At 45.5% G+C, this 19,176-nt stretch overlaps 6 protein-coding genes across 6 annotated transcripts; 2 read left to right on the top strand and 4 right to left on the bottom strand.

The window, feature by feature from the left end:
* Positions 1–296: 296 nt before the first annotated feature.
* Positions 297–1,623, bottom strand: PADG_06664 (fatty acid alpha-hydroxylase; the record flags this gene model as incomplete). Its single annotated transcript, XM_010763883.1, has 3 exons — positions 297–444; positions 530–778; positions 881–1,623. 3 exons carry the CDS (start codon positions 1,621–1,623, stop codon positions 297–299), a joined length of 1,140 nt encoding a protein of 379 aa, XP_010762185.1.
* A 1,821-nt stretch (positions 1,624–3,444) lies between these two features.
* PADG_06662 (uncharacterized protein) lies at positions 3,445–3,994 on the top strand (the record flags this gene model as incomplete). The annotated part of the gene is made up of 2 exons (XM_010763882.1): positions 3,445–3,549; positions 3,659–3,994. 2 exons carry the CDS (start codon positions 3,445–3,447, stop codon positions 3,992–3,994), a joined length of 441 nt encoding a protein of 146 aa, XP_010762184.1.
* Positions 3,995–4,211: 217 nt separating this feature from the next.
* PADG_06661 (uncharacterized protein) lies at positions 4,212–4,708 on the bottom strand (the record flags this gene model as incomplete). Its single annotated transcript, XM_010763745.1, has 2 exons — positions 4,212–4,490; positions 4,538–4,708. 2 exons carry the CDS (start codon positions 4,706–4,708, stop codon positions 4,212–4,214), a joined length of 450 nt encoding a protein of 149 aa, XP_010762047.1.
* A 2,905-nt stretch (positions 4,709–7,613) lies between these two features.
* PADG_12166 (uncharacterized protein) lies at positions 7,614–7,884 on the bottom strand (the record flags this gene model as incomplete). Its single annotated transcript, XM_010763998.1, has 2 exons — positions 7,614–7,804; positions 7,875–7,884. 2 exons carry the CDS (start codon positions 7,882–7,884, stop codon positions 7,614–7,616), a joined length of 201 nt encoding a protein of 66 aa, XP_010762300.1.
* Positions 7,885–11,165: 3,281 nt separating this feature from the next.
* On the top strand, positions 11,166–12,602 carry PADG_06658 (uncharacterized protein; the record flags this gene model as incomplete). The annotated part of the gene is made up of 1 exon (XM_010763881.1): positions 11,166–12,602. One exon carries the CDS (start codon positions 11,166–11,168, stop codon positions 12,600–12,602), a length of 1,437 nt encoding a protein of 478 aa, XP_010762183.1.
* Positions 12,603–15,762: 3,160 nt separating this feature from the next.
* Positions 15,763–18,585, bottom strand: PADG_06656 (uncharacterized protein; the record flags this gene model as incomplete). The annotated part of the gene is made up of 3 exons (XM_010763880.1): positions 15,763–16,712; positions 16,766–17,369; positions 17,431–18,585. 3 exons carry the CDS (start codon positions 18,583–18,585, stop codon positions 15,763–15,765), a joined length of 2,709 nt encoding a protein of 902 aa, XP_010762182.1.
* Between the last annotated feature and the right edge of the window lie 591 nt (positions 18,586–19,176).

The raw sequence follows: 19,176 nt of genomic DNA, 5'->3' as shown, positions 1-19,176 counted from the left end.
ACTGAAACTGATCAATCATCACCGCCGTAAAATGGATATGGAATAGAAGTACAATACAGTATGTGTACAGTGCTGCAATGTTTGGGACAGGCATTTTTTTAGGCGAATGGGTTAAACGGCTCTAATGGGAGAATAAAGGGCAGAAGAAAGGCCAGGAGAAAGAAAGGAGAGAAAGGGGCACATAGTTACCTGATGTTGCAAAAATATCAACACCAGGTAAATGGAAGAAAAAAAAGGAAAATAAACCCAGAGTTGGTAAATTTTTAAGGGGGCATATGTTTTTAGAATACATTAATTCATTCAACCTTGACTGGCTGGAGAGGTGGAAGTTCCGTTCCAAAAACTTTATCCCAGAAGCGGTTGCTGACGCCAAAGCCATTTTCGTAATCAGCGAAATGGTGTTGGAGATGATATTTCTTGAGTTCTTTATAGTAGTATGGGAGACTGTTTAAAGACACAAGAGGAGACTATGTAAGTTCATGTACTTGGAACATATATAAGATGAGAAGGGCAGGATGAGAGTACATACTTGCGATGATGAAGGAAATAGTGTGTCATATCGTAGCAAACATATCCAAATATTCCGCCCGAGTAAACTGTTACGGCGGCGTACCAGTTGTAGAAAAATACGATTTTTGCCAGATAGTAGAAGGGGATTGCGAGAGCGATGAATAGAGATGGGGGCATGACCAGACGGTACTTGTCCATTGGGAGGTAGTGGTGGATGCCATGCAAGAGGAAGTGTAGGCAGAGGCCAACGCGGTTATCTGGGAGGTATCTATTTGCATTCAGTTAGCAATTTATAGTAAACAGAGGGTGTATGATGCGGGTGCAAAAAAGGATTTCTAAAAAAAAAAAAAAAAAAAAAGGAGTGGCATACTTATCGATGTGAAAGACAAAGCGATGTAGACTGTACTCAGCCAGGGTCCAAAGGAACAGACCCAGTAGCCAGTATGCGGAGGCTATAATGAAATTCTGCAAGCCACAAAAGCCCACAACCGTCCCGTAGGCCACTGGCGGGAACCAAACCGTTGGAACCACCCACCACGCAGTCTTCGTCAAAGGCTCCAGAAAATTGCCAAACAGGGGAGCGGATTCGCCGCCTTTGTAATGTCTTGGACGGTGGACCTGCTTCAGATAAAATTCTTTGGAGAAACCACCATTCCACAGCTGTCCGAAGAGCGGTCGGTTTAGATCAAGGAACTTATGTGTCCGATAATCCGCAGTCAGGTCGGTCTCGACAGAGAGATCCTCCTCGCCTGACATTCCCGTAGAGCTGTAGACTGGCTTGACTCCATTTGGTAACCCGTTTGCATTTGAAGCGTGCGTAGCACCATTGCCGTTCATGTTGGATAAGGATGGAGTGCATTCCAAAAATCCAACATGATACTCTTCCAGAATCTCATACGCGGCCTCAGAGTGGTCGTGGGAGGGGATATCATGCATGATTTCGGAAACATCTTGGCCGGCATAGTGCAGTATCAATTCGCCTCCGCCAGGGTGATCGTTAAGAAAAGAGCTCACGTCGTAGACCTTTGAGCCCCGTGTCACGTAACACGATTTCTCCGTTGTATGCAATTTGAGTTCGGCGAGGGAGAAGACTGGCAAGGTTCTACCCGGCATAGTAACGATTGATAGATATGAATAAAAGGGAAAGATATTTAAACGACAGGGGAGAGAGGGTTGATGACCCGCGTTAAACCATCTAAAACCAGCTCACTACTCAGGGGAATGTTCTAGCGTCCAGAGGGGGATGGAAAAAATTGATCACACAATTAGGGATGTGGAGAGATACCGCACGTAAGGCTGGAATGAAGGAGGGTGGCAGAATCGAAGAATTAGAGATTGGAGATGGAAGATGAATGTGGCGTTTACAGAGTAAAGGGCAAGATGCTCAAGGAGTTTGATTATTTGTTTAACGACTCAAAACTCAAACCAAACTCTGGAAGAAACGAAGTTCCTGGATGGGCTGAGGGCACACGAGGCTTGGCAACGGGTACCCTGACAAAGCAATTACATAACTAACAGAATCGAATCCACAAATCCACAAATCCACACATCCACACGGACTGGATTCACAGCCGACATTGGATTGGTTATCTGAAGGAGGGTGATAAAACAACTAACTGGGTAGGTAACAGCTCGTTCATTGTATTTTATGACAGTTTGGTTCCTGAAACTTCCATGTCAAAACTATTCCCAAATCCCAATGGTCAACATGCTGATTCAAGTAACCCACCAACGTTAAAAGACAACCACCCACCCTAGGCTTTTTAAACTGTAAGGTAAATAATCAAATACAACAAGCTAGAGTTACCTGCTTATCGAACTCGAAGCAAAATTACAAGTGCTCTCACATGCTCGGCCAGACTCCAAACTTCATGTCAGGCATGTTGCTGGGTCAAGGCTCTCTTAGGGCAGGACAAGCTCGAGAGGATTCTCCCGAGAGGATTCTTGTCACAGGAAAGGCATACCTTTTGGTGGCCAAACTCCACCATAACCCAACAGCTGCGAAAAATCCCAGTGTTCTAGGATCTATGTCTATACTCACAGGCTTTCTAAATTTTTGTTGCTTCTGTCGAAAGTTACTTCGAGCACCCAGTCCGTTTTATTGTATTGTAGTGCCGACTATTATTAATCCTTGTCAAGGTGCTTGTGTGAGCTGATGATCCTTCCGCACTCCTCAATTGGCACTTAACTTGACCGAAGCCCAAAATCCCCAAATCTTGCTTGAAACTCCGTTTTCTTTCCCTTTCCATGAGTTCAACAGCGCAAATATGACGGTTGAATCGGGAATTCTATCATTTTTGACAGCCTTACTACGGATATCTCCAGACGTGCTGAAGACTCATCGTACAGAAGTGATTCCTGCTCTTGAGACAATTGCAGAATGAGTTGGAGGTTACAGTTATTCAAAACGCTTTCATTGCATCGTATCAGCAAGCCGCTGCTCCCTATAAGCATTTGTTGCAATTTGCAACCGTTTCTCAACATGCTGCTTCTGATGAAAGCAGTGTAATCTCTTCTCCCATCTCTGTCAGTGGTGGATCATGACAGCACACCTCCCACGATTTAGTCACTTTTGAAGAAGCGGATTCAATCGTTTCTCCATTTTCTGTCAACAATGGATCATTTCAGCAAACCTCCAGTACTTTAGAAGACAAAAATACAGTTCCCGAGTGCTCACTGCTATTCTTCTGCACCTCCGCAAACAACTCAACTTCCTCCATGTCGGCATCAACAGCTCCTGGATAAGATACAAGAAAATTTCGAGGATATTGTCAAGTTTTACAATCAATGGGAACTCAATAGACAGCAGGCAGGAGGGACAAGGTTAGATGGTGTGTCCAAGAATGCCCCATCGTCCAAGGGAAGGGGGGGGGGGGGGGGGAATAGAAGCGGGAATACCGTTTACGTATCATTGCTTTGATACTCTGTCTTATAATGAACTTCACGAATTTGCCTGCCTACTTGGAAGGGAAACGGGCATACTCGTTACCCTCAGACTGGCTTCGTCCTGGGTTGAGATGGGCCAATCAATATACAATGGTGAGATCGACTAACAATTCACATGGAATGCCAATTATTTATTTATTTAATTTTTTTTAATTTTTAATTTTTAATTTTTAATTTTAATTTTACTTTTTCCGTAGGATAGAGGAAGAACAAAGGACTTCACCCAGAATCAGATCGTCTTGACCGGGAACTAAGCACCCACACTGGGCTGCAACAAAAGGCCGTATCCTTCCGGACATTAGACCACAGTTCCCTAGTGGGACTATCTCTGAAATACCTGTTGACACGCGGAAAACCGGAAACCCGAGAGCTCATCAGCGCACAGCAACTATTCCCCGGAAACGTCTTCAATAGAACTTCAAAACTCAGCAGCTCTATATGCCTCCGAGCGGAGTCTCCCTCTGGACCTTGCAGCTATCATAGATCCGATAGACTTTGCAAATTCCTCCCAGAATTCAACTCTTCTACCATACCCTGATAGCGCATCACAAGAAACACGTGCACGACCTTCAGTTTGTTATGCAAACTCGACTGCTCCATAGATGTCATTCCAAACAACATACGCAAGTACACTAACATGCGACCCATGCAAAAACCATCACACGTTGGACAACCAACCAGTCGAACTCTTGAAATGGGGGTAAACAGAAGATGTTTTTCTTTCTTTCGCCTTGCTGGTTGCTGAACCCAGTCGCTCAGCTGTTTTGTGCTGGGTTTTCAGTTGGTGAGGTAGCTGGGCTTTCCTCTTTTGGTACGGGGCTGTCTGGCTGGTCGGCTTCCGGTACTAAAACGATCAAAAGATCCAAATTTGCAATGAACGTTTGAGTAGTTGAGTATCTCATGTATTCTCCAGGCTGAATGAAGGTGTTCGAGATGGTAATGCTCCCTGATAGTGGGAAAAGAATATGATCAAAGCCGCTGTGTTTAGGTATTGACCCATACCCAGCTATTGAGAACAGAGAATGTGGACAGTCCTACAATAGTTAGCCCTGTCCCTTTTGTGCTGTAGAGGTTCTCCTACCTCTTTCCAAAGGCCCATCTTTTCAAGAAAGGGCTGGAGTCTGTCAAAACGGTCGTTGTCTGTACAAACACTCGCATACAATGTAACTTGCCTCATTTCTGAGGTTGGCATCCAATCCGCCAACGCTTCCAACTCTGCTTTGGCATCGTCGCTTATTGAAAATGGAGGCATTTTTCTACAGCGAGCCTGTTCGCGCCACCATGAAAGGCGGCTTTCGAGATAAGGGGGTCGTAGAAAGAAACCTTCTGCTTCATCATTCATCATAGAGCGCAACTCTATGGCGATAACCCCTCTTTCCCTGCTTGGTTAGGAGGAGATCCCACGTGATCCTCACGAGGGAATCTTACCCCCCCCCCCCCCCTTGCTTCAACCCTTCCTGTCTCCTCTGGGCCATTATCGCTTGTTCTCTCAAGCCTACTGGATCTACTCCGTCCTGAGTAGTTGGTTAACTAACTAGTTACGGAGCGAAGGACTGCGCAAGTAAAAAGAATCCTTGGGTTCCGAGAATCTGCATGTTTTCCTTGCCCCATATTCCATCTGGTTATAATCAATGTTAATCCCGAGAACCACGGCTGGCTATGGCCATGACAACGAGCCATGCATGCCCTCTTACAGGAGCGGAGAAACAGGAACAATCGACCAGTAGTTTTGTCAGGATTTTTCGGTCTGGTGGTCTGGTGGAGGGGGTCCCCTTGTAGCCATCATTGTGATCTTGGCTGCACAAAAGAGAAGCTTGCAAGGCAAACAGAGCACGGGCGTTTTCGTCATGCATATTTTCAGCGGACTTCCGATGCCAGGGAGAAATGGAATGTCCGTCCCTCTCAGAAGGAGGAAGTCAGTACTGGTGAGAAGCCGGCAGGACGTGGAGGTTGCCTAAGTTCAGGATACTTGTTTTGCCGTTGTAGTGCTGCATCAAACGTCCTTCAATTGATTCCGAATTCCCTTGCGGCCTGAGCATATAATTAGGCACCAAATTGCCTGTTCCAAAACTCAAAGGCTGACTGTAAACCCTCTTCGTTGGGCGCCATGATGGGGTGGTTGAAGTTGGGCACTGAGATACAGAGACGGAGGTCGTCGGAGGGTGCGAAATCATGTGATGCGCTAATCAATCCTCTTCTCCTCCTACTCTACATCCTGATGGTCCAACTCCATCGTCACAAACATTCCCTAGAGGGATTCCTCTCTAGTGCCAGAGGAGAGATATCCACTGATGAGTTCCTTGATTACTTCTTTACCGTACATTTACGGCAGTGTCGCTCTGGAAGAAGAACGCAGTACTAGTTCTGGATTTCACCAACCATTCATTCACTTACTCTAGGGATTTCTCATCGTCGGATTTGAAGCGAGGAGGAGAAGCTGTGATTGTCACTGAACACATGATTGATAATGTTTTCATGCCATGTCAGTTGACTGGTTGTTTCTATTCTTCTTTCTATTCTCCTGTCTTTCTTGCTGGAAGTGTAATCTAAGGCATGAACTCTAAAGTTAATTTCTGTCATGTAGTTTGAATCTGGTACGTGAAAACGTGCGTGTCGGAAGTTACCGCCTTTTCCGTGACCATCATCAACCACTGTGTAGTGTCGCGAAAGTTTGATAAGAGCCGAAGTCGGGAAACGGCTCAACACTAATAAGGATAGCAAGATGAATTTGATACCTAGAAGTGGCCCACACAATTCCTCACTTTCTCACGTCCATCTCTCCTGAAGACTCACAATTAGTATGTTATCCCCCCCCCCCCCCCCAGTAACAAATAGTTGTTATACTTCTCTAATACTGTTCATTAGAGTGAGCTGAAACAGGTGGCACATCACATTCTAAAAATATTTGATCTGGACGTGATCTATCTTATCGAAGTTCAGGATATTTGATCCAGGATATTGATAGCTCAGAAAATGGGTTGGACACTAAATACAAAAGTACCATCGGCTTTTCAGAGAATTTGAGATATATTTCGAGCCCCCTGAAAATAAGTATGAATATAAAATTAACACAACTGAAGAGAGGCTCTCCCCGCACGGCTAATTGCTCCCAGACGTTGACCAGCTTTATCTGAGCTCTGAGCATAATATTGATCCTTGCGGTTCACCGGGCTGTTGCATGCATTCTGAAACTGAGCGGTGTGGGTGAATACATAGAAAACGCACTTCAAGAAATGGAAGATCCTTGCGTGGAGGCAGATGGATGAACAGATTTACAACGCCTCCTAAACTGGGGGGGCCTAAGGGGTTGGCTTAACCTCAGTCGCTCAGAAATAGTGGGCACATTGTCAAGTTATATTTGCAATTTGGCTCTTCAATTTGTCCGATCTGCTTTTCCTGCTTGCCAGAATTTGTATTTCGGCAGCTGTTAAACCGGTGAAGCAAGAGACAGTCATCCGCCGCCGATGACACTGCAGAAATAACTTTGCTGGGTCCCAAGAAGCGACGAATAGGACAAGATAAAAGTGATTCTAACAATCCTACTATTCTTCGGTTCCTGGCTTACAAAAGAAAGTATCACGGTGGAATGGGTTGCCTACAATGGTTCGTCATGCGACCACCATGCCATTCCATGGCAACAAATGATGATGAATCTTTTCCAAGTGACTGGTAATATTCAAAATGGAACGTCTTTCGAGGATAACACCGGCAAGAAGCTAAAGGAGTCGGCGAGCTATCTAAATAAAGATCCTCGTTGGAAAGGTGTCAACAGCAAAACTTCTCTCTCGTGTCGAGGGGATCTGTGAAGCTATTCTTCCACCAAGAGGCACCTCGAGGGTCCTCGGCAGGTCTATCCTCAAGAGCCAATTAGTCACTGTCAGAAATGGATGGCCAAAGCCATTAAGGCGTTAGTTAATGCACGCGTCCTCGAGAAATAATAACACCGATAGATTTGAATGTTCATGTGAATCGTCCTCATGTTTTTGGACAGAACTAGCGAGGGCAAAAAACGTTGAGCTTCATCTAAATGATATATCGTATAAGGGTCATTGACAGGAAACCACATTTGATAATTACAATACCAATCATTGTGTTACGACACTTCTGTTGACTACGAGCATCTGATTACTCACGATTAAGCAAATCCCCCCATCTTGTTACTCTTCTTCGGAATCTGATGGCTGATGGCCCTCTTTGGCATCAACACTCATGTCCTCCTGAACCGACATCTCCAGCAGTTCAGGTATCAAGACCTCCTGGGCATACACAACAGTATCATCCTTTGAAACAACACTATCAATGCCAGCCAAGCAAGTCGATGCCCCTTTGAAATGAGACACAACATTCGCTGTGCTGAGGGAAAGGTCAGTGAATATGTTCCTTGATGAGTTCGCAGGAATGAGAGAGACAGCCCTTACAGAATCTCATGGCCTCTAAGGGAATAGTAGTCGGTTCTGTGCAGGACATCAAATCATCTTCCTACCATGCCTCTGTCATAATATATATATATATATATATATATATTGCAACACATTCTTGTAGCAGAAGCAGTATTTGAAATCACCGTGAAGAAATAGTCAAAATCACTTGTGTTGTGTACTTTTCTTTTTTGATGATTCTCACAGAACTACTTACTATTCTTGAGATATAGAGTTTCCAGATATAATACATCTATCATCCTCAAGTCACCAGGTTGGCCTTAACCCCATATCATCAACAATCAATTATATATTATATTATATTCCATTCCAAAAATTCTCCTTCTAGATCTTTTGCTCCTTGATTGCAGGCGATACTACTTTGAACGACCAAACCTTCTGTTCCTTGGGTGTACATAAAGACAGTAGGTACCGTACATATATTCGGTACGGTACGGTACGGAGTCCCGTTTCCACTTCCACAGAACCGACGGGCAGCCAAGGGGAGCACAGATCTGCATCCTACCCTGCCCGTAAGGATTTCATGTTTTTGTCCTATGGAGGAATATCGAGAAGTAAAACCTGTCAAAAGAAATCCGCAAACGGGGTCATGGGGTTTCATTCTGGTGGGCTTCTCCTATTGCTCTCTGTTCCAGTTTATGGGAATAACTGCCATTGAGGAGACGAGCATATGCAAGCAGCCGGTTGGTCGTAGTAACAACAACAATAAAAGAACCTCAACAAACAACGGATTATGACAACAATGCTGAAGTAAATCAATAATACATATATGCACACTGCTTCTTCTCATTGCGACGACGGGGCGGGCTGGTTGGAATGTACCCACCTATTTTTGTGCTGTTCATTTCGTTTACCTACGTTCATTCGTATTCCCGTATTCCAGCGGCAAAAGGGCTGTTTGAAAGAAAATAATACAAGTTCTTGTTCATGCTCCGAAGTAGGAATGTGTATTTACCTGCCCAGCTGTTCAAGTTTCCGATTCTGCGACGGGGTTGTACGCCCCGGGTTCCTCTGGGTCCGCGAAACCCGCCCGAACGGATTTGGATTTCATTCTATGCACTCGAGATCTCTAGATGGCACTGGGCTGGGCTGTTGAATATTGTCAATCGGTGGCCTGTCCGGTAGCCACCGATCACTCGCCACGGTGCACCGCATCATTTGGAAATTGGAAAGAGAAAATATCAAAAATTAAAATAAAAGGTGACAATAATTTGAAGAGTTTGGGGGAAAAAAAAAAAAAAAAAAAAAAAAAAAAAAAAAACCCTAACTTAGACCCTCGAAAGTCGAATGCCAAGTGAACCTTTGGAAGTTGGTGAGTTCTGCCCTTCTTATAATGCAGGCTTGCCACCGTTATGGATATCTGGCAAAAGACTTAGGACAGCTATCTGAACAACGGAGGTTCGGATAATTTGAAATCCCATTGCAGAGAAAGAAAAGAAAGAAAGAAAGAAAGAAATCAACCCGTTGAAAATAAATATCTATTCCCGCTTTTCGTGCACGATACATTGATGAGCACAACTCGTCAAAACTGGGCTCGAGCTTTTTTCAGGATCCTCTTAATACCGTAAACTAATTGGATCCTGTTCGTGCTGCTTGGCGTGAAATTCGATCTCCAAAATCTCCTGTCGGCAGGCTGGCACTGAGCGAATGACAGCATCACGATTCAACCAGCCTCATCGGGGTCTCGGCTCTGAGCGTCTTGTGGGGAGAAGGGCTGATTTTAGCCGAAGAAATTCAGGTCTGGAGCACAGGAAAATATCTTGTCCATGAACATCCAGCCAGCCAGCGGCTGTCCCCGCAGGCTGCTAACACTGTTAGCTGTACGGAGGAACAGCCGGAAGCCACCAGCGCCAACGACATCTCCCATGTTGTCGATAACTAACGAGTGAACTAGTTAATACCACCAGAGTCCAGCTAAAGGCTTGGGAGACATTGCACGTAGGCCTGACTCGAATCGCGGGGCCAATTAACTAATCGAGTGACACTGCAGATCTGCGATTGATAACTGCTCGGTCCAGCCACGCAGAGGTCGATGCAGAATGCAGGCAGATTGGACTTTTTTGCAGCCCACTTGGAACTTGGAAGGCTGCTTCATGTACCAAGCAGCATCAAAGGTGGGGAAGAGGCAAGTCGGGGGTCAGTTTGCAAAAAACAAAAGAAACAAAAAAACCACTTTGCCAACTTGCAACGACAAACCAGAAGGATGTGGACATAAGGTAGCTAGAGGTTATGGCGCCACATCCGCAGCAATAATAACGAGAATGCAGCATATCTCATTGCTGTCTCCTCTCCGGGAGACCCAGAGTCTACTAGAGGGGCAGGTGTTTATGCATCCTTTCATCAAGGTTCCTCCAAGCCCCGTAGTCATTATTATCTCCTCAGCAGGATGTGATGAAGATGCATCCCACACTAGCTGTGGCACCGCGTCTATGCTTCAAGGCTGGCCTAGGAACAGCCCCTCGAGTCTCACTGAGAGGCCTGACCGAGTGGCCCCCTGCATCGAATTACTTTTAGTCCTGGAGAGGGGAATGGTCCTGGGTGGAAAGCACCGAGAGCCAACCAGTGGCAATCAATCAACCAATCCATCCTCTTGAGGGTTGTTGTTTAATAATTCTTATGGCTGGATGTTTAACATGCCACCTTTTATCATCTTTTTGTTTTCCGTGCCATTATTACTGATACGTAGACAGACTGCTGCAACTTCACTTTCTCCTCGTTAGTCCCTTGATTTAGGTTCTTGTTTTGTTTTTTCTTGTGGCCTTCGTCCGAGTGGGCTAAATACGCACCAGCAGCATCCCCCCCCCCCCCCCCCCCCAAAAAAAAAAAAAAAAAAGAGCGTGGAAGACAAAAACTCTGGGTTAATCTCCCATTGCCAACAAAGGGAGCATTTGAAACTTAAATGGCCTCTGATAAATTGTTAAGTGCCCATTTATTATACTATTAACTGGCCAGATGCCCTGAACTGGGATCCTTTGTCGATCGCAGAGAGCTTCTCCTTTCTTGCACTTAGCGATTGATAATACACTAAGATCTGAGCTCCGAAGGCAGACGATCAAGACCCTCTTGGGCGCAAACACCTTGAGAAGTACAGAGCAGAGAAGCACGAGGTTCTCCGTTATTATTTCAATCAAGTGTCCGTGAATCTTAAAAAGCTGTGAAATAACTACCCAAAGTCCTGACGACGATTGGCCGGAAGGCGAAGCCCTTCTATAATCAATCACCTCACCCCCTCCTTCACGACATTCTTATTCTCACCATCCAGTACACAGCATGGACCCGCTATCGCGGAATGCTTCCAGCAACACTATCACTACATATCTACGGCTCCTTCGAAAGTCCAAAACTTCCCTACCCTACGGACAGCTCATATGCGTTTCCGCTTCTCCTAATATTAGCACCATGACTGCGTTGCTGCGATTGGTTTATGCTGTTGGTCCATTCATCGCCGTACTTCAGGTACACGCGGATATCATTGATGACTGGTCACAGAAAGCTGCGCGGAAGTTGTCGTTCTTGGCTCGGAAATATGGATTCTTGATTTGGGAAGGGGGCCGGGTGTTAAATGTTTCAAAGCGCTCGGGGAAACATCAGAGTATGACCCGTGAGCAGATTAACCGGGATGTTGACTTGGCTCGGAAACGGTATACAAAGGGTGTCGTCAGTGTGGCTGCTTGGGCGGGAATGGTTAGCTCTTGGGTTATCGGGCCAGAGGAACAAGGGAAAGGTGGTGATCGGCTGGTTCCTACCTTGAGATACGCTGCGAGGGAAACGGTGGCGGTGTTGACAAAATCCGTCTGCACCGAAATCAGTGGGGGGAACGAGCAGCGGGATATGGATGACGACGGACACTCCAACAGCAGCACTGCTGGCGATGACAAAGATGACGAGGAGATTAACAATGGTGCTACGCTCGGGGATAGTTTATTTTTCCCCGCCCCGCGGAAGGGATCTGTTATATCCCTGACTCAAACGATCACCCAACACACTGAGCCTTCTATCCCTGAATTATCTCTGACAGGAGAAAATCTATATTCGGATGACGAGGCATATTCAGACGGCGACGGCATACCCACATCTCCTACAACCTACCCTCCTCCACCTCTCCTAACGCGAGGTCTGGTGCTTTGTCTTCCCGCGGTAGACGACCCTGCATTCAGCCAGGAATATAGGCAATATAGTGTAGCAACGGCAAAAGCGCATAGCGATTTCGTGGTCGGCTTTGTCAGCGGCGAGTCCTGGATTGACGTCTCCCAGACCGGAACCATCATCAGTCCCCACACGAGTTCGCATGACGCGGGTAGTGATGGAGAGCACGAAACAAACGGGAAAAGCAACGAAGAATTGGCCTACGTCCTTTTCGCCCCACTTGAAAGCGACCATATCCTATTTCCCGGACCGGACAACATGTCCCCTGCCCCAATGGATGACATAGCAGATTCCCTTGCAGAAAGTGTCCAGGTGTACCTTAACGTAAACGACGGTTCTTCGTCACCTCGATCATCACATTTGCCCTTATCTCCCCGCCAAGCAGCAACTTCTGCTGTGCAAAACCAGCAAATACACACGCTGCACCAACTTATCGCCCGTGCGATATCTGTCAGGGACGCAAAGGCCAGGGCGAACCATGCACAACCAGACCTTCAGCAGGAGTCGAGAGAAAATGACTTCGAACTGTTATGCATCCCTGTTATTTCGATGAATGCTTGATGATATTCTGTTTTCGGGGTTTCTTACACATTTTCTCCCATCTCACTGTGTGTATCTACTACCTTCTACCTCCTTTTTCTCCCGCGTTCCTTACCCAACCAATATACCCGACCCATTAATAGCAATTGCGTCCTATTCGTTTTGATAATCATGTCAAATTTTGTCCATTTTGCTCTCTTGGCAACTATTCATTTACGTGTTTTCTTTTTTCATGGCATTTTTATGAGTATGCGATCACGATATACGATTAAAAGGCACAAGAGGATGGCGATTTCCTATTCCTTATTGCCCCCAAAGCCTCAGTTTCATGATTTAAATAAAACCAGCAATCGACAGCTTTTAATTCAAGTAATATTATGGACCTTTGCTCTCTGGAACTGCGGCGTACTGTAAGAACTTATGCTGTGGCTTTAAGGGGGACCTTGGCTTCCTCGACACACGTGATGCTGTCAACCTAGTTAACCTCTTTAACTACGTTGCCCCGTCCTCACTACATCTCACATTTTGCAATTTTCTCTTGGATAACATGCGCGAGGACCTATTTCCATAAACCAGTTACCCAATTCTACAAGCAGGTCATGATAAGACGTATAGGCCATGATGCAAACCATCTGCATTCCTCTCTTGGAATAACTCCGATGGCGAACTGTCCATGGACAATGTTACGACGCTGGCAGAACTGCCGATTAATTAGCGTCGAGTTTTCTTCGCTTGCAGGCACATTTAATGAGGGTGGTTTAATCGAGACCCTTCTGACCATGTTACATTTTGATAGTGCAGCAAAGCGAGAATGCGACTATAAAAAAAAATTGTTCTAAAAGCAACTTGCGAAGAAGTCGATTTTGTTCGTCTGCGAACTTGATCATATATTGTCAGACAACGTGGGGGTCAGGTGTTAACGGGAGCTCTTTACAACCCCGTTTGGGCCAAAATCAGAATATCCAGCAGAGGGTGCTAAGCAAGGCGCTAGATCAACATCCAGCTTGCCGGATAGAGGATGGCGAGCCTGTACGCCAGACGATATATATCTCGCCTGGTTTCTTGAAGAAAACCATGCCGTCATTGTTTCTACGCACAAGTTTAGTTATTGGCCGGTTCCAAGGGAATGGGTATAATGGTGTGTTGGTGCTGACAGGCCGCTATGGCTGCACCTTTCCGGGAGGTGTCGAAGGTAGTTATACTATCATCCTTTTGGATCCCTTGTCTTTTTGAATAATGAAAAATGAATTCCTCACCCTTTGCTTCTTGGATGTGAAATCCTGGCAAGCTCACATACGTTTCAAATATGCAAATACCAGAGGAACTCCGTTTCCACCACCAATGCACCATCACATATCTACAATTCTATTTTCTTCGTGCCTACAGCTCCATTCCCTCAGATCCCACCAAAAAAAAAAAATGGCCGGGGGTTCCACCACTTTTACACTTCCAGCAGCACCACAAGCTACAACAAAACTCCAATTCCGTCGAATGTACCAGAACTCGCCTGCCTGCGATTCCTTCCACTTAGGCGAAATCATCTGCTTTTTCACCACATGAACAAAAAAAAAACCCTTTACATTTAGAATCCACGTTGTCATCTCCAACCTCTGACTCATTTGTGAATGAAACTTGATTGCAGCAGCACTGTGAAGATGTTCAAACACAAATCAGATCTGATCATTAAGAGAATTAATGACTTTGTCATCTACATGAAGCTTGACTCTGGTATTGAGTCACCGGACAGAATATCGGATGAAATCCATATGTCCTTCGTTATATATGCTATGAAAATGAAATGACAACCCGATTTGGGATGTTGATTCAGGTCAAGCAAAATGTGGCCGTAAATCACTCGTTTATCAGAAAATAAAGGCATTTAGAATACCAACGTTACCAAAGACGATCAAATAGGTAAACTAAGATATCTTATATTACACAAATCCATCAACACTTCTCACACCAGTCAGTATAAAATGGAGATACAGAAGCGAATCAGAAGTGTGTGTGTATGGGGGGGGGGGGGGGGGGAAGACATGCTGATATCAGAAGATGGGCTATCTCGGAGTAGCAAGAGGAAGTGAAAACCGAAAGAAAAAAAAACTTATCGCTCATCAGACATTCAACACGGTTAGTAGCCGAATGCAATGCTAAAACTAAACGATAAAAAGAAAAGAGGTCTAGATTCCAATGGGGATAATAGACGGGGGGTTTGTGTGATAGAAAGAGGAAGCGGGGCGATGTTTGGCAAAGAAAAGAAAAAGAGAAAAATTGTAACGGGGATGAAAAGTAAAAAGAATAATGGAGCTATTACGCATATGGTCCACAAGTCCCAGTAAAATGTCCTACCCCACTCAGCTCAAGTCATGATGATACCGATATGAACCCAAACCGACGAAAATCGGAAACAGGCTTCAGAAGGGTACATATAGATTTGGGGCGAAGGCCATAGTCAGGCAAGATATCAAAGGATCATCACTTTTCCCCCGAAATACGCAGCATCAATGCCGAGATTTGCATCCACATCCAGGAAACAGGAGGGACATAAGAAAATAAAAACTCATTGAGGTAAGCATCGTCATCATAGTTCGCCACCTACAGCGGATGCACCACGGCCCGGGTAATATTTCAATTGGTGCCACCGTATGCAGCCTTGAGCGAGGTTCTGAATTTGAATCCATTCAGGGGACAGAAGTCGAGTTCACGATCCAATAATCCAGGTCTTAATGACCTTCCTTGGTATCCGGCTATTCAAGCTTCAGTTTGGGCGGACATGTCCCTGACGTGAAGGAATCTAAACCGGAATCAGGAATCAAAAGAAGCATGTCCAAGTCTCGTGGTACTGAACAAAATAAATAGTTGAGTTTGTCCGGGGAGGAGAATATGATAAAAAAGCGTGGTTTCAATAGCTGGGAGGCAACAGAATGGAAGAAGGGGAAAAGGGGATATACACGCTGAGAACTGGTATGTTAGTCCATTTTACCTTGAGTAATTGCGTAACGTTCGATGGAAGCTTAGTTAGTTCGACCTAATTGTGTTAGTGGGGGGAAATATAGGTTAAGGGTCATGACTACTGGTTAGTGTCTTCATAGATTCCCATTGGATATGGCGAAGGTGGCGAGATAAATCTTGGAGGATTGGGTTTTGTGTCGAATTTCAACAAAAACAAACAGGAATTATGTTACTCCGATCGCTGCCGCTTGAAATCTGGTGTGGAACCCTCGACATCATTCATACCAGAATCTATGAAAGACCGTTTTGTCGACTTAGGACTGGCAGGTGCAGACAAATCGTCCGGATCAGGAGCTTCAGTATCTAGATAATTCGTGGTTAAAGACTCATCAAAATATGCCGCCATTGGTCCACCAGTAGCGTGATTTGGATCGCACACAGAGGTGGGCTTCCTTCCACGGACTGTTTGGGTTTCATCCGGGCAAGCGAAGGGCTCGTGATTCGCTCCGTCCAAAGGAGAGCCGTTCGTAGAGTCAATAGCAGGGATCGCCGTATGGGTTTTCGCTACGGGGCTCTTAAAAAGATCTTCATCAATTTCGAAAATATCATGGGTTGATTCCGGGGTTTTTTGTCTTTCCCCAGTGTAAGATTCGCTCATCAGAGGGGTGGGCTGCTCTTCAACGTTCGAAAGGAGTGCGCCTGTCCCATTTTCGGTATCTGAAATACCATCCTCGGGTTTGAAAATTTCACATTCATCCACATCTTCGCCATCATGGTCAACAGGGGATTCCTCTTCTCGCACGGTCTCACTGGTTCTTAAATCGATTTCTATGTGCGCATCGTTATTGGTTTCTGCTTGGATATGATTTTCGGGCTCCTCTCTATTATCCAGAGAAATGGTATGGCTTTCTGCGTGGTCTTCTTCGGTTTCCAAATCAGCACCGTCTTGGTATTCTTCTTCAACATTGGCCTCTGTTGTGAGCCCATCCTCCAATTGCAGTAACGCATGGTTAAACGCATATTCATCTACATAGGCTTCAGACTGTTGATCAGTTGATTCGTCTTTTGAAAGGTCTACAGTTGGTATTTTCATAGGTTTTTCTGCTGTAGGGCTATCATAGCCAGTGCTGTCCTGGGGATCTTCGGCGATAACGCCATGTTCGCTTCCTAAATCGTCTTCTATCACCTTGTTAGCAACAATCCAGTTAATAGTGAAGTAAACATGCACATACCTTCATATACTTCTACTTCTACTTCCACCCCCTCATCCTCACCTTCAACTGATTGACTATCATCGTATTCTTCAGCATTATGGGGCAACCCTGCATTATCATGGCCCACAACTTCACTTGGCAGGTCGCCGTGAATTATTTGGTCGTTGTCACTTCTAGCAGCATGGGGCTTGGGCTCCTCCGGTCTTGGCAAATCCTGGTTCGTGGATTGAATTAATGAGTTTTCGCCTGCCGAATCAGGCGGCAAAATTTTCGCCTGGGTATCGGCAGCAACTTCCTTCTCTTCTTCTGGAGGTTCTGAATGGTCAGGTTGCAGCTCAACTGGAGAGCTTGCATCTTCAGACGTCAAATTGTTTTGTTCATGTTCTTCTCCATGCTCTACGCCTTTGGCACTGTCGATATCGTAATCTTCCCATGTGAGGTAGGACAATCCCTTTCCCTCGTGGGCTGCTGCTACAAGGCGAGAATAGTCAGACATAAAATTGGATCTTGAAGAAAGAGTTAGATATAGAGGTTCAGGTTCGTTAATGCCATCGTTAGCGCAAAGATCGAGGTAAACTTGAATAATCTGAACTAAAGATGGGGTGGTTCTACCGGCGGAGTACTGAAAACGAATGTTAGTAAGGTCAAATATTGGAGCAAGAAAGGGGAGGGGTAATTCATACCTCAGGTAAATGCAGCCCGAGACTCTCGATATCGACTATTAGTTCTTCATCTTTGCTAATATGCTCACCTAGCACTTGGCGACAGGCTTCCACTAGCTCCCCAATAGGAGCATAGGCCAAACCTTCATCCCGCAGGAAAAAGGTATCTGAGAGATCACCTTCTTCTGGAGGAAACAATGATACTTCGCTTTCATGGTATATCACTTTGACCGGATGGAGGGCTCCACTTCTATCCAAATGGCCCTTTCCGCCATCCCCAACATAGTCCTCAGGTTTCACAAAATGATATGTCTCAGTAGTATCCGACAATTTCTCCTGATCCAAAGGCGACTGATATCGCCCTCGAGGTTCAGGCTCTTGGTGCTCATGTTCTGAAGATCCGGGTCCTTGAGATTCAAGCTCATCTTCCCCATGACCCCCTTCATCCTCTAAAGCGGGCTGAGCCTCACTGTCACCATTTCCATGACCTTCTTCAACGTTTAAGGGCTTAGCGCTCTCTGGAGCATGTGGGATTATGTTATACTCTTCCATTGCAAACTTATCAATTTCTGGATGGCCAATACTGGTGCCTTTCTGAATGATAACCTCCTCCTCAGCCACTGATGCTCGTCTAGAAATTTCGGTTTCGACAGGTTCTGAATTTGACGAGATTCTAGGGGCCGGAGGTTGTTGTTCGTTATCAGGAATGTTAACTTCCTTTTGTATTTCTTCTTCTCTGACTTCTACCTCCCTTTCCACCTGTCTTCCTTCATTCGCAGTAGGTACGTTCGTCTCTTCAAAGCCAGTATCCGGGATCGGGGCATCAATATCTTCTTCGTAGCCATCTTCCATCTCTGCTTCGTAGTCGTTCGGGTTATGATAGGCAGAATCCTCCTCATACTGATAGTAGCCTTCTTGGTGGCAGTTGTGATATCCGTGACCTGATATGCCACCATCTATATATTGACCATCCGCCATATCCGCATCGTAGGTTGCATCGTCTCCAGCGGCAGGGTGGTCTGAAGCAGTGGCGGACGCATCATCCACAATCACATCTTCATCATGTTCAGGAAGGCGGTCATGAGCAAGGTCAAGGTCGATTTCGATATCGTCGATATTCCCCTGTTCCTCATCTGAGGTAACCTCCATACTATCATCAAAAACAACGGGTTCCATGGCTGCTTGCTGGCTGACTCGTTCAAGGAGTTATTCGTCTTTTGTTTGTCAAATCACCGTCACAAGTGAAACATAGCGAAAAATAGACTATTCTTTGCTTGTATAGTATCACATGGAATAAGAATGTCCTAAAGCTTGCTGGCACTCATTTGCGGGATGTTCGCTGGCGGTTGTGATACGAAGGGGTTGGTTCGGCCGTTCTGGGGAATCAATCAATGTTACAGGGGAGGTGGCCAAAGAGAAGACAGTGGTTAAAATAAATAGGCCCAATAACTTGACGATGGCAATATCCCGTGAAGCCCAACAACGGTGTTGAGTGCAGGAGTGCAGTGTGATGTGATGTATTTGTAGTTGTCACGTTGTCTGGTCGTTGAGGTTGTTCTCTCGTTTTTCTCCTTTAAGCGAGACTAAAGAAGAGCCGCCTGGTGCACGGACCACCTAACCTTTCCCTTCCATTACAAGCCAACAAATCCTCTTATTAGATGATAGGATGTTAGACCAATTCCACCACCACCACCACTACGAAGTACATCCCAACCACAATTACCCTCAAAACCTCTCTGGTTTCATTCTAGCTTCTTCCTATATGTT

The sequence above is a fragment of the Paracoccidioides brasiliensis genome (genome assembly GCF_000150735.1).
Source record: "Paracoccidioides brasiliensis Pb18 unplaced genomic scaffold supercont2.9, whole genome shotgun sequence".
Lineage (NCBI taxonomy): Eukaryota > Fungi > Ascomycota > Eurotiomycetes > Onygenales > Ajellomycetaceae > Paracoccidioides > Paracoccidioides brasiliensis.
This window is presented reverse-complemented; position numbering and strand designations above follow the sequence as displayed.